The sequence below is a fragment of the Mastigoproctus giganteus genome, chromosome 10, assembly GCF_048544385.1.
Source record: "Mastigoproctus giganteus isolate SK-2022 chromosome 10, ASM4854438v1, whole genome shotgun sequence".
NCBI classification, from domain to species: Eukaryota; Metazoa; Arthropoda; class Arachnida; order Uropygi; family Thelyphonidae; genus Mastigoproctus; species Mastigoproctus giganteus.
The window spans coordinates 186,938,396-186,950,915 of record NC_143584.1 but is presented as its reverse complement, the minus strand read 5'-3'; the positions used below and the strand labels follow the sequence as shown (position 1 = coordinate 186,950,915).

The 12,520-nt window shown below is 37.2% G+C and overlaps 1 protein-coding gene across 1 annotated transcript in view; it reads left to right on the top strand.

Moving 5' to 3' along the window:
• LOC150079647 (uncharacterized) overlaps window positions 1–12,520 on the top strand; it is a 205,877-nt gene that overhangs the window by 181,717 nt on the left and 11,640 nt on the right. The window contains exons 10-14 of the mRNA XM_090383599.1: window positions 500–585; window positions 3,157–3,257; window positions 3,739–3,809; window positions 7,085–7,192; window positions 7,513–7,583. Coding sequence (XP_090239725.1) covers window positions 500–585; window positions 3,157–3,257; window positions 3,739–3,809; window positions 7,085–7,192; window positions 7,513–7,583 — 437 coding nt within the window. The remainder of the gene's footprint in view (window positions 1–499; window positions 586–3,156; window positions 3,258–3,738; window positions 3,810–7,084; window positions 7,193–7,512; window positions 7,584–12,520) is intronic.

Genomic DNA, 12,520 nt, shown 5'->3' with positions numbered 1-12,520 from the left:
ACTTGCACGACAAGTCCACTTTGACTGTAAGCAAAAAGTCACGAACTTACTCAAAAGCCTTATCAGTCCTGCTTAGTTGTCTATCTGTCTACCTCTGTTGGTTACACATTCTTTCTAGACAAAAATGAGGCAAACTACGCATACAGCGTAGCTTGTAGGCTCTCTTTTTGACTCTAACAGTTCATTATCTAGAAAAGTAAATGATTATGTTGTTATATTACCTTCGGAAAGGCCACACAGTTACAGGGCCATATTACGCAGACCTTGTGAGGCGTTTACGTTAAAACGCCTCACAAGGCGTTTTAACGTAATTAGAAAGCTTATTACCCAGAATAGTTCCCGATATTAACTAGGATAAAATAAAAATTAATTTTTAATTACAAAATTACATAATTGAACCTACTGCAGGTCATACTTCTAGTATGACTTGCAGACAACTATTTTTGTATTTTTTTTTTTTTTTACCGAAACTGTTTCCTTATAATGTTATTTTATTAAGGTGGAAATGCTGAGGGGTTTTGATGGTGATTCCAGCAAACTGGGAAATGCAGAAAAATTTTTACTCAAGTTAGTGCAACTTCCAAAGTGAGTATGCCATTTTGCTCTATGATGACGTTGTTCAACTTAGCAATATTTCACTGAAGAATTTTTGTTTATTGTTTCGGGCCAATTGAAAATATTGTAACGAAATCCATTTTATTATTAAACTCGAAAATTGACTTGAATTTCCCTTAAAATCGTATCTTTCGAAATGTCTGAACAAAGGATCGAGTTTATTATAGTAACTATAATTTAATGAGAATTTTTTTTAAATACGAAATTAAATAATTGATGTTTTTGTCCGAATTACTAACTGATATTGTAAATTAAGATATTAGAAGCACGTTGATAACAGTTGAATCAATAGTGTATTAGATAAGAATTTCATATACGTTCACTGAACTTTAAACTGGAACCTTATTTTTGACCTTTATAGTACTCATATCTTAAATTTTATTATAAAATATTTTTAAAAATTTAACTTTATTGAAAGGTATTTGAGAATGTGTTGTAGGATTTTAGGGGAATTAGCAACTTAGACCATATTGCGCCGTATGTAATATGTCTATAAATCGCTTGCTCGTGTTCTTTGTTCGATATGCTGTTTGCTGGATGAAAAACCCGAGTTGTCGGGAAATCCATTCTACTCTCGCCTGAAACCGACTAACTCAGCCCGTTGTGAAAAAAGTCCATAAAAATTCCTTATTCGTCGACGTATTCGAACTCAGATCTTTTCCACCTGGTGTTCGGGAGGATGGTGATTATACCAACTGTGCTAACCCACTAGGGATTGAGATTGTGCGTTGGTTAATGGCCTTCATGAAAACAACAGAACTGAAAACTGATTATATTATTAAGTTTGTAGAATATTAGCACGATTTAAAGAAATATACTCTATAATTCTTTGAAGTGTTTATCAACTTAGCATCCGCAGCGAATCAGCTTTTAGATTTATAATTAGGAGCAAGATTTAATTACTGTCTACGACTAAAAACATGCTTTCAAACTAATCAAGGATGAATGTAGGAAACTTAAATGACTTATAATGAGACTGAGTCGGTCATAACCTCTCCAAAACTAAGTAAATGTGTTGCTTTTGTTTAGTATAATAAAGATGGTAAAACAGTGTAACGAAAAAACAAAATTTATATTATTTAATTAAAAAATTAATTAATATTAATTTCGTAAGATTTTTTTTTTCGTACATATACATATTATACGTTATAAATACGCGCCTTCCCTTTTTCTTGGAAGCGCGTAGAGGAGAGATTTTACCGGTCACAGAAAAGTTAATCAAAAATTATCGTTTAGTTGAAAAGGGAGGTGCCTGACAAGGCTAAAAATGTGCGCATGGATTAAGAAGTACAGTAGTAGCAAATATTGTGGCATTTTGACACGAGCATCTCACAAATAACCCCATGGTTCCTTACGTTGTTGTAAGGTTTTAGGAGCATCAGCGGCTAAGGCCATATTGCTTCGTGTATGTCTGTAAATTGCGCGGGTTCTGTGATCGATTTTCTGTTTTCTGGCCAAAAAAACCAAGTTTCCAGGAGAAAAACCATGCTACCCTCGCCTGAGACCGACGAACTCAGTCACGTTGTGAAAAAGGCCCATAAAAATTCCTCACATCATCAACGAGACTCGAACTCAACTCTTTTCCACCCAGTGTGGGGAGGGCGGTGTTCTACCAACTGTGCCACACACGAGCGCAATTCCTTACGTGCCACACACAACACTGCATTGTATACACGTTACTCCCTGTTTGATGGGTGCCTTTGCGGTAGCACAGTGGTTATAATTACTATTTTGCTACGCTGTATTAAAAAGGCGATAGGAGGGTTTTTTGGTGGAGGGGAGGAGTTAGTCGAACGAAGGGCGCAATAATTAATTGTTGGGTTTTCATCAAACCAACGATCCGACGAGAAAATGCATTCCATTTGTAGATATATTACCGTAGGTACCCGAGTATAAGTTGAGAAACTTTGGAAGTTTTCAAAATCAAAAAGTACAGGATCGCCTTATATATGTCGATAAAAATTATCAACATATACAATGTAACATTAATTTTTAATGTTACATTGAAAAATTCACCTTGTTCTCAGTTTATAAAATGAATGCAGTGCGTCGATTATTGCATATCTAGTCGCTACGGATTTTTGTTGTGCAGTTTTCTAAATAGTTGCTGAATCATATATTAAAGTAAGTTATAGAGAGTATCATTGATTCTATAAAAAATTTCACGCTTCACTCATTTTCTTTATGCTAAAATATGCAAAGTCCAGCAGCCTCGGCTATAATAAATGCATTTTCTGACTTCCCTAGGCCTAAACTGGGGGTTCGACTTATACTTGATCATCTACAGCACTGATGCCTCGTGGTGGTAACTGCTTTTAAAAAGATTAGAAACAAATTCAATCCTGTTCGATTTTTCGGCATTTCATTTGAATGACCCTTATAAAGTTTTAGATTTAAGAAAACAATGCCCAAATAATACATAGATTAATTCATTTAATTAATGAATTATGCCATGAATTAATTAATTTCAGTTGTGAATAATTATGGATTAATAATCCTATGACCTCCATTTCGTATTTTCGCATCCTCTTTCTTTTTCAGCTATAAACTTCGAATTGAAAGCATGCTACTGAAAGAGGAATTTGCAGCTAACATGACCTATTTGGAACCTGCCCTCGAAAGTATCATGCTAGCTACTCAAGGTAAGATTCGGTCTATTAATATCAAACAAAATTAGAGGAGTGAGCTTAAATCTGATCACTAATTATGAAGAGATTTGACAATAATTTGTTATTCAGTAATTATCATCGATCGTGTCCTGACATTTAATACTCCCATCATCTGTGTAAACATTTCTTTGGCCTTGTTTTACTTACCAAATGATTTATCAGGGTCTGAACTGGAATTATTTCGAGACTTTCATGATAAATGATTAATTATTAGTTATTTTATCAACATACGCACACTCCCCTCATATTTCCGAATAGTGAGATTTGAAAAATGTTTGTGTCCAACCTTTTTCTAGCATCTTTGAGACGTCTGGCTTAAAGTTTTAATTTTTTGCAGATTCTGTTAATATAAGACTGATTTATTGAATAATAGAATTTTGCAATGTCTTAACGTAATAAGAACCTCTCTCGTGGAAGTAGTTAATGTTTTTGTTTTCGTATTTTTCTCCTGTAGAAATTAAGGAATGTAGGGGTCTACATGAGGTACTTTATATGGTTCTGGTGGCAGGAAATTTTCTGAATTCAGTAAGTATCTAAAGTGTAGTTAACTATCTGAAGTTTCCGAGTTTTAAAATTTATTTTTTAAAACAAATCATATATTTACTGCAGTTTATGTGAGAAGCAGATTGATTACACTAGCCATCACTATTTTTACATCCAAGAACTTAAATGCTGTCATATTGATTTATTTTAAGAGATATATATTTAAGAGATAGCGAATGATTAGAGGCCTTGGGGCCGAAACGACCTCAACCTATTCTCAAACTTTAAATGGGTGAGAAGTCCGGCTTGCTTGATTCGAAGCCCGGACGAAAGGATGTGAGTGCCCAGTGGGCCACTTTTGGTAAGCAGAACTGGCGCTGTGGGATGAACCTTTTAGCAATCGATTTTGTGGGATGAACATTTTAGCAATCGATTCTGGCCTCGGTTTTCTTGTGATAAACATAATCAGACTTCTGCCAATGGTTCTTAGGTTCAAATTCCGATGCAGCAATTTACAATTTGAAGAGGCCACACTTAGCGTTTTTGGTGAGGATTTTTGTAGGCTGTGCCAAGGTTTTCCAAGTAGGTTTCTAGGTTACAGCAGTGGAATATACTCTCAGCAGGAACAAAGATTTCAGTGTTTCGAAAAAGACATGAAAAATTTTCGAAATATTTTGCTACAGAGGACAGTATGTGTTTTTGCAAAGACACTATTGGACTTTTGAAAGAACTAAGTGGCGTGCATAAATCAGATGAATGACATTTATTCATAGATGCCTTAAAATTAAGTTTAAAAGCAGTTTTGCTTCATAATGGCAACGAATTTCCATCAGTTGGACTTGAAAGCGTGTCTAAGGTTCCACATGCTATAAAATACCGAGATTATGGTTGGAACATATGCAGTGATCTTAAGGTTTGCAGCGGGGTTTCACAAAATATTGTTTTTTGTGTTTGTGGAACAGCTGTGCGACAGAAGAACATTGTGTTGTGCAACATTAGGACGAGTTCATACCGGGACAATGTAATGTAAAATATATTCCTTTAGTGCAATCAAACAAGGTTCTTCTTCCACCCCTGCACATCAAACTTGGATTGATGAAAAATTTCTTGAAGGGACTAGATAAAGAAGCTAACGGATTTGCATACTTGAGAAGTGTATTTCCTAATTTAACATATGCCAAATTTAAGGAAGGAATTTTCGTAGGATCCCAAATTAGAAAACTCTTGAAAGACGATGTGTTTGAAGCCGAGTTAAAGGAGGTTGAATTGGCAGCTTGGCGATCATTTAAGGTACGTGGTTTTCGGGTAATAGGAAAGAGAAAACTATGAAATGTTGGTGTCTAATTTACTCGAGTGCTACAAAAACATGGGCTGTCGAATGTCTTTGAAAATAAATTTTCAACGACATTCGATAGCATTGTTCTGGGAAGTAAACATAGGTTTCACAATTTTTCAAGCCTCCAATAAGCAAGTGGTAGCGTTTCACCAGGTGATGAGTTATCTACCACCTAGTATTGCCTGGTGACACAGATCGACTCTTCCTCTGATGTGGACGCTACACCTTGGTTCCAGAGCCACCATCGGGAAGGTGTGCAATAATTTGGTTATTGCAGAAAAAACGGATTTAGTAGAAATTCGTTCCACTTGACTCATAGAGTGGGATCTGAAAATAAGTTCCATCATATATATAATTTTTTAAAACTCCCAGGTATAAGCACTGGCTGTCATACCTGAAAAAAAGTTGTTACAAGCCTTAGAGTAGTTGTATATAGTTGTTAGACATAAGTTTTCCTACACTCTCCCCTAAAAGTTTGGAATCACGTTTACTTTTTTTTAATTGTCAAAGGTTTTATTAAAATAGTACCAAATTGTTTACGATTTTTATTAAATATTTTCTGTTATGTATAAAAGTCAAAACACTTAAATAATATTTAAGAAAATTCTACAATATTCCAGAAACGTGTAGAAGGTTCCTGAATGTGGTAGAATATTTTAGATGATTTTAGTGTTTTGCAATAATATAAATTGAGGAGTAAGAGCTGTAAGTTATAAAATCAAACACCCATCATTCATGTTTGGTGTAAGTTTTGTGTTTCGTGATACATATGGCAAGAAATAAGGAAATGTGTGTTGAAAAAAGAAGTGCTGTTATAACTCTGTATAAAGAAAGCTATTCCAAGAGAAATATTGGCAAAAAAAAGCCGTTTCATTTAAACTACCATTCGACGATTCAAGGAGAATGGCCATTCAAAGAACAAATCGCTATCAGGATGACCAATGCGTAACAAAGGAAGCACAAGATAAGACCATACTCTGATTTCTAAACGCAATCGACGACTTACTGCACCTGAACTCCGAGCTGAGTTCAGTAGGAACAGAAAAACTCCCGTGTCAACATCCACTGTAAAACTTCGTTTTAAACAAACAGGAGTCCATGCTCGTGTAGCTGTCCGAAAACCCCTATTAAAACCGGAAAATCGAAAGAAACGGCTCTTGGACAGTTGAATCAAAATTTGCAATTTTTGTAATCAAGCGTAGAGTTTGTGGGACGATCAACTGAAGAAAAATGGTGCCACATTGTTTAGTGCATACGGTCAAGCACGGTGATTGTTCCATCATGATCAGGGTGCGGGGGATTGCTTCTATTTTTCTGGAGTGCGTGACATCGTCAGAATTGAAGAAAATAAGGCTATAAAAATATTCTTGAACACAATGGAAATCCTCTGGAATTCGACTTTGTACCTGAAATTTTGTTACAAGACGTTTTATATTACAGTGGTCCAGAGCAGGTATTGCAAATTATGGTGTGGTCACCCTTACACCTGACTTAAACCCAATAGAGCTTTTATGGGATCATCTAGACCATCAAGTCCTTGAAAGCTGCCCATCTTCATAAAATTTATGGGGGAATCTTGCAGACCGTTTGGAATAATGCCAGTCAAGACACTATTATAAAATTAATCGCCAGAATGCCACGTTTGTGCGTAAGGCAGTGATAAAATCTCATGGAGGATATTTTGATGAAAAACCAGTATAGTATTATTAATCAATATTTTTTGCTGTAAATATTTCAATGCATAATAAAAAAAATCTTTAAATTCTTTGCAGTGTATTGTGTGTTTTTTTTTTTTTTAATATTAAACCTTACATTGTCGTAACCGATTTGAAATAAATTAACGAAATCTGTTGTCATACACTCTGATTCCAGACTTTTAGACGTGAGGGCATATGATAACCCAGGTACGTTTTATGTCTTATTTGGAAATAATTAATCATTCAAACTTCCATATTTTCACAAAAATGTCGAATATCTTTAGGGTGGTTATGCTGGAGACGCTGCAGGATTCAAGATGATGTCATTGCTAAAACTTGCTGATATTAGAGCCAACAAGCCAGGCATGAATCTTATTCACTACGTCGCACTGGTAAGAAAACTAAATGCGATATTCTGAAACTGAGCGATTTAATAAATAGAAAAAAGTCTGTATGATTCTCATAAAAGCAAGTAACAAACTCAAAGAAATCCCAAATTTTATTTAGTCATTTTGTAATGTAAACGTTTTTCTCCTATGCACCTTCAAATCCTGGTTATCTTACCCTATTACGATTGTTCTTGTTTCCCTTTTTTTTTTTTTTTTTTTTTAACTGTTTGAACTCTTACACGCAGTATTCTGTACTACAGAATACTGCGTATCTTAGTTAATCTGTTGTAATTTTTAAATAAAAAGAAAAAAATTCCTTTTAGGAAGTGGAAAAGAAATGTCCCGCATTACTGAAGTTTCCAGACGAAATGCCTAACCTAGAGGACGCTGCTAAGTGAGTGGTCTTTGTGATTTTGGATACATAATTTATTAGTTGCTTAATTGTTCATTTATAATATTATCATTTTATGTAGCCATCTTGTTCACGAATATTTTCGTGGTTTATGAAAGACAGTTTACTGCATTCTTCAAACGCGTATTATGTGTATCATTAAAACAACGAACAGCAGTTTTGACTGCAGCATAAATTGTTACAAAAGGAATCTTTGCTTAGAGAAAGTTGAGCCTCTGTAATCGAGCAGTTAAGCGTGAGGGTACAGAAGTACACGTGCTTGAGTGACCGTGGGTCAAGCTCATGTGACTACTAAATACGATGATGTTCTTTATTCTTTCTACTTTTTGTGTACTCTGACATGTGTCGTCCTGAAGTATAAACAAATTTTATTTTTACGAGTATTTGTTTATATTCTAAAATTATAGAATGGGATACGAGAAACATGTCTAATACACTGGATAGTTTCTGTTGTTTATATTGAGGAATAAACAAAGGAATTACCTTTATTCCGTCTATAGGACTTCTTATCCGTCTTCTCCTCAGATGTCGATAAATTACGAATGATAATTTGAAATAATTTTAAAACTCGAAATATGTTCCTCACCATCAGCCCATGAGTAATTCAGCACCCCAGGATCGCAGTAGTTGACCCCAACCCAACCCCAGAAATATGAAACCCCATTAACCTCTAGTGATGGAAGTCATTATGTCAAAAAAAAAAAAAAAAAAAAAACGCGAGTTAAAAATATAAGTTAGAATACGATGAATAACATCCACTAAAAATTTTTTAATGGATTTTTATTTACTCGAAATATGTTCCTCACCATCAGCCCATGAGTAATTCAATACCCCAGGATATATAAGTTTGACATTACAGTGAAACTTCTCCTAACGGACACCTCTCGTTAACGGACATTTTCAAATTCCCCAACTCACCTCCATTGGTTTTAACGTGTTTGCAGCTTCTGTCTAGCGGACATTCTCTGTAACGGACGCGGACAGGCAATCTGCACTGTTTCGATTAGATTAGCACTTAATCTGATCTCCCCATAATGGACAGCGGGCGAGCTCACGGCCCTTTTTCTAGGAACGTTTCTTCCACGTATTGCCTCAATCGTGTGTTTATTTTCTATTTCCGATTCTCTGAATTTTATCAAGGTTTACGTCGCTGTTCTAAACCCTTTTTCAAGAATTTTAAGGCACGTGTAAAACTTCTGATGAATTCGGTGTGTGCAGGGGTGGGGAATATGGTCGGCCTTTCGTCTTTTCAGTTTCAGTTTTGTTCAGTGTCGTGTGAAGTGCACAATGTCTTCTCGTAAACATTTAACTTTAAAAGATAAAGTCGAACTCATTAATGCGTATGATCGCAAAAAAATAGTGTTCGCAATCTCGCAGCAAAATTCAAAATCGGGAAGACGCAGGTAAGTGACATCCTAAAGAAAAAAAATGAACTGTTCAAACAATTTTGGCAACACGGAAATGATCAGGTTCAAAAATCATTCCCGAAAATTGTTGGACTTCAAATTTGTCGCGCACGTGCTAAAAAAATTCCCATTAATGGGCCTATTATTAGAGAAAAGGCTTTGGAGGTTGCGAAATCTATGGGAGTAAATGAGTTCAAAGCTTCTGTAGGATGGCTAGACAAGTTCAAAACTCGGCATAAAATTTCTTGGAAAACCGTAAGTGGTGAAGGTGGATCTGTTGATACTGGGGTTCTAACAGAGTGGACAGTCAAATTGGAAGATTTATGTCGTGATTTTGAAGCTAAGGATATTTACAACTGTGATGAAACAGGGTTGTTTTTTAAAGCTCTTCCTGAAAAAACAATGAGTCTTAAAAACGAAAAGTGCCAGGGCGGAAAAATTTCTAAGGAACGCTTGACTGTACTATTTTGTACAAATATGCTGGGAGACTTTGAACAACCTCTTGTTATAGGAAAACCACAAAATCCTCGTTGTTTCAAGGGCATAAAGTTGAATCTTTTGAATGTTGACTGGAAGTCTAATAAAAAAGCGTGGATGACACGAGATATCATGAGCGAATGGATAAGTCACTTTAACCAAAACATGATTCGTCAAAACAGAAAAATTATTCTTTTCATGGATAATGCTGCATCTCACCCGCACATTGAATTGTCCAACATTCAAATCGTTTTTCTGCCACCAAACACATCTGCAGAGTGTCAGCCCTTGGATCAAGGGATAATAAAAAATTTTAAACTTCACTACAGAAAACGTGTTTTAAGACATCTCATTGCAAACATGAACGATGTAACATGTGCGAGTGACCTTGCAAAGAAAATCAGCATCCTAGATGCGATTCAATGGATTTCCTCTTCAGTAAACGCAATTAGAAAACAAACTGTCGTGAACTGTTTTGTGAAGTCTGGCTTCTCAAACGCAAAAATTGAAGTTGTGAACAGCAATGTGGAGCACCAAGAAGAACAAGAACTTCAACATCTATTGATAATGTACGATACTTCCGCTACAAGTGAGCCTGGCTACAAAGATATAGACTCGAACCTCACTACAGAAGATGGTGCTCTAGATATCAACGACATTATCATCGATATTTTTCAAGAAGTTCCTCATGAGGATGAAGAAATGGAAGGAGGTCATTCTGTCGAAGAACATATTAACGACGAACCACCGATGAAAATAGAAGAAGCGCTCATACAAATCAATCGTTTAAAAATGTTTTTCGCCGCTGAAGAAGATACTGAAGGACTTTCGATGGTTTCTTCACTCCAAACAAATGTTGAAAACAAAATTATCAGCCGGAAGAAGGTGCAGAAGAAAATAAGTGATTACTGTATGTATTTTTCTTAAGATAAAGTCATAATATGCATAGCACAATTGTATGTATATTATTTACAAAAATATTGTGCAAAATCTGTATATAATTTAATTTAATTTTACATTAAACGTTTAACGATTTTTCTTTATCTCTTGTGTATGTAATCGTATATTATTTACAAAAGTATTGTTAAAAATCTGTATATATTTTAATTTAATTTTACATTAAACGTTTAACGATTTTTCTTTCTTTCTTTTTTTTTCTCCCTCAGACTTCTTGTTAGCGGACACTTCTCTCTAACGGACACATTTTCGTTCCCCATGGCTGTCCGTTAAAGGGAAGTTTCACTGTATATAGATTCATCACTGCGCTTCCCCAGAAGCGCAGTGATGAATCTACAGGGTGATTCACTACCAGTGCGACAAACTTGCAGGAGGTGTAGGGGGCACAAAGACGAATCGGAATCACATAGCATTGCAGAGCCGACCGGGCTAGCCGAGTGGGTAAAGTACCTGCCCGGCAACCCAAAGGTCGCGGGTTCGATTCCCGCCTCGGGCTTGGATCAAAGTACTGCAAAAAAACCTTGGGAGGTGCAATATGGCCACAGAAGCCGATGCGCCAACAACTACCAAATCAAAAAAAAAAAAAAAAAAAAAAATAGCATTGCAGGGTCCGAAATGCCTTCGTCATGCGGTAGAGGACGTTGAACGGGATGTCGCGTGAACAGCGATCCCGCTGGAAGTCAGCATTTGCGAACCGTTTTTGTTGAAGAAACCAAGTAGCAAAAGTCCTCCGGAGTGGATAATCCGTAGGCTCCAATGATTGGACGCGTTGCAGATGGTATGAACTCATTTGGTTTGTTGACAGTATCCTCCATACAGTGGATTGGGAAATACCCAATCGTTGGCCTATCGCTCGAGTACTCGTACTCGGATTGCCTTCTGCAAGACGTAGGAGGCTCCTCCGTAGCCAGGTGGGAAGGAGCAGCACTGCGTAGCACACGCTTCTTGATTAGACCCGGGTTCGAGCCCGTCACCACAAATACGGAGGATGCGGAAAAGTCAGGGAATGACCACCGTATATCCCGGAGCAATATGGCCTTAGTTGCTAATGCTCCTAAAAACCAAAAACAAACAAACAACAAACAGCAAGACGTAGGACATTCTCCTCATTGTCTGGCGTCCTCGTCGTTCGCTCTCGATTCATGGTACCTCTCGTGAAAGAACCAGTCTCACGTAACCTTCTGTGCACACGTGCGAAAATCGTATGATGAGGCGCCTGTGCGGGAAAAGTTCCTGGTACAAGCGCAGAGCGGCGCGCCCGTTACAGTCCGCAGCTCCATACGCGAGGTATAGGTATAGGTATGTTGAGGGTCTGACGGCTCCGGGGATTTCTCCCATCTCCGCGTATGTTCTTTGTATCGAGTGACAGTACCCTGTCTATGCCAGAGGTTTAAAAATAATGTATGGGTCATGTGGTATGTAGTTTGTTGTGCCCATTGTTCATCCGGCCTGTTGGCCGCCGGGCCCCCAGTGGGACCCGGCGTTACCATACCTAGCGACGGGGACGCCGGCCGGGTGTACCAAGAGACTAATTATACTCTGGCAGGTCCTGCCACTTACTTTCCTGGGATTTCGGTGACGAGGACCTAAAATAAAGGTTGGAGTTATCGCTAAGTTGGAGTTATCGGTTTAAGTAAAATTGCATTTAGAAAGCGCTGCGTGGGGTTTTACGCTGAAAGAACTATTTGTAGAGAGCCTAAAAGGTCGGGCAAAATTTGATGTGATTTAAATTTGGACATCTGGGGCAGTCGCTGTACAAGAGAAAGTGTTGGGAGGGGAGGGTGAAGACTGGGGGGATGAAATAGGAAGAAGAGGGGTCGGATAGAGAGGTGACCCCACATTTTCAGTGGGGCATGCCCATGCCCCACCAGAGTGAAAATATGGGGAGGCGAGGAGAGGAGAAGAGCAAATACCCCCTCCCCTCCCGCTCCCCGAAAAAAAAAAAAAAAAAAAAAACCGCACAAGGGAGTGCAGTTTTGGGTCGATAGTAGGCCATTCAAATCATCCTCAAGTCTTGTCTTTCTGTGGTATGGTGAGTTTATTGCTTGTGTTTTTTTTTTTTTTTTTTTTTTTTTTATT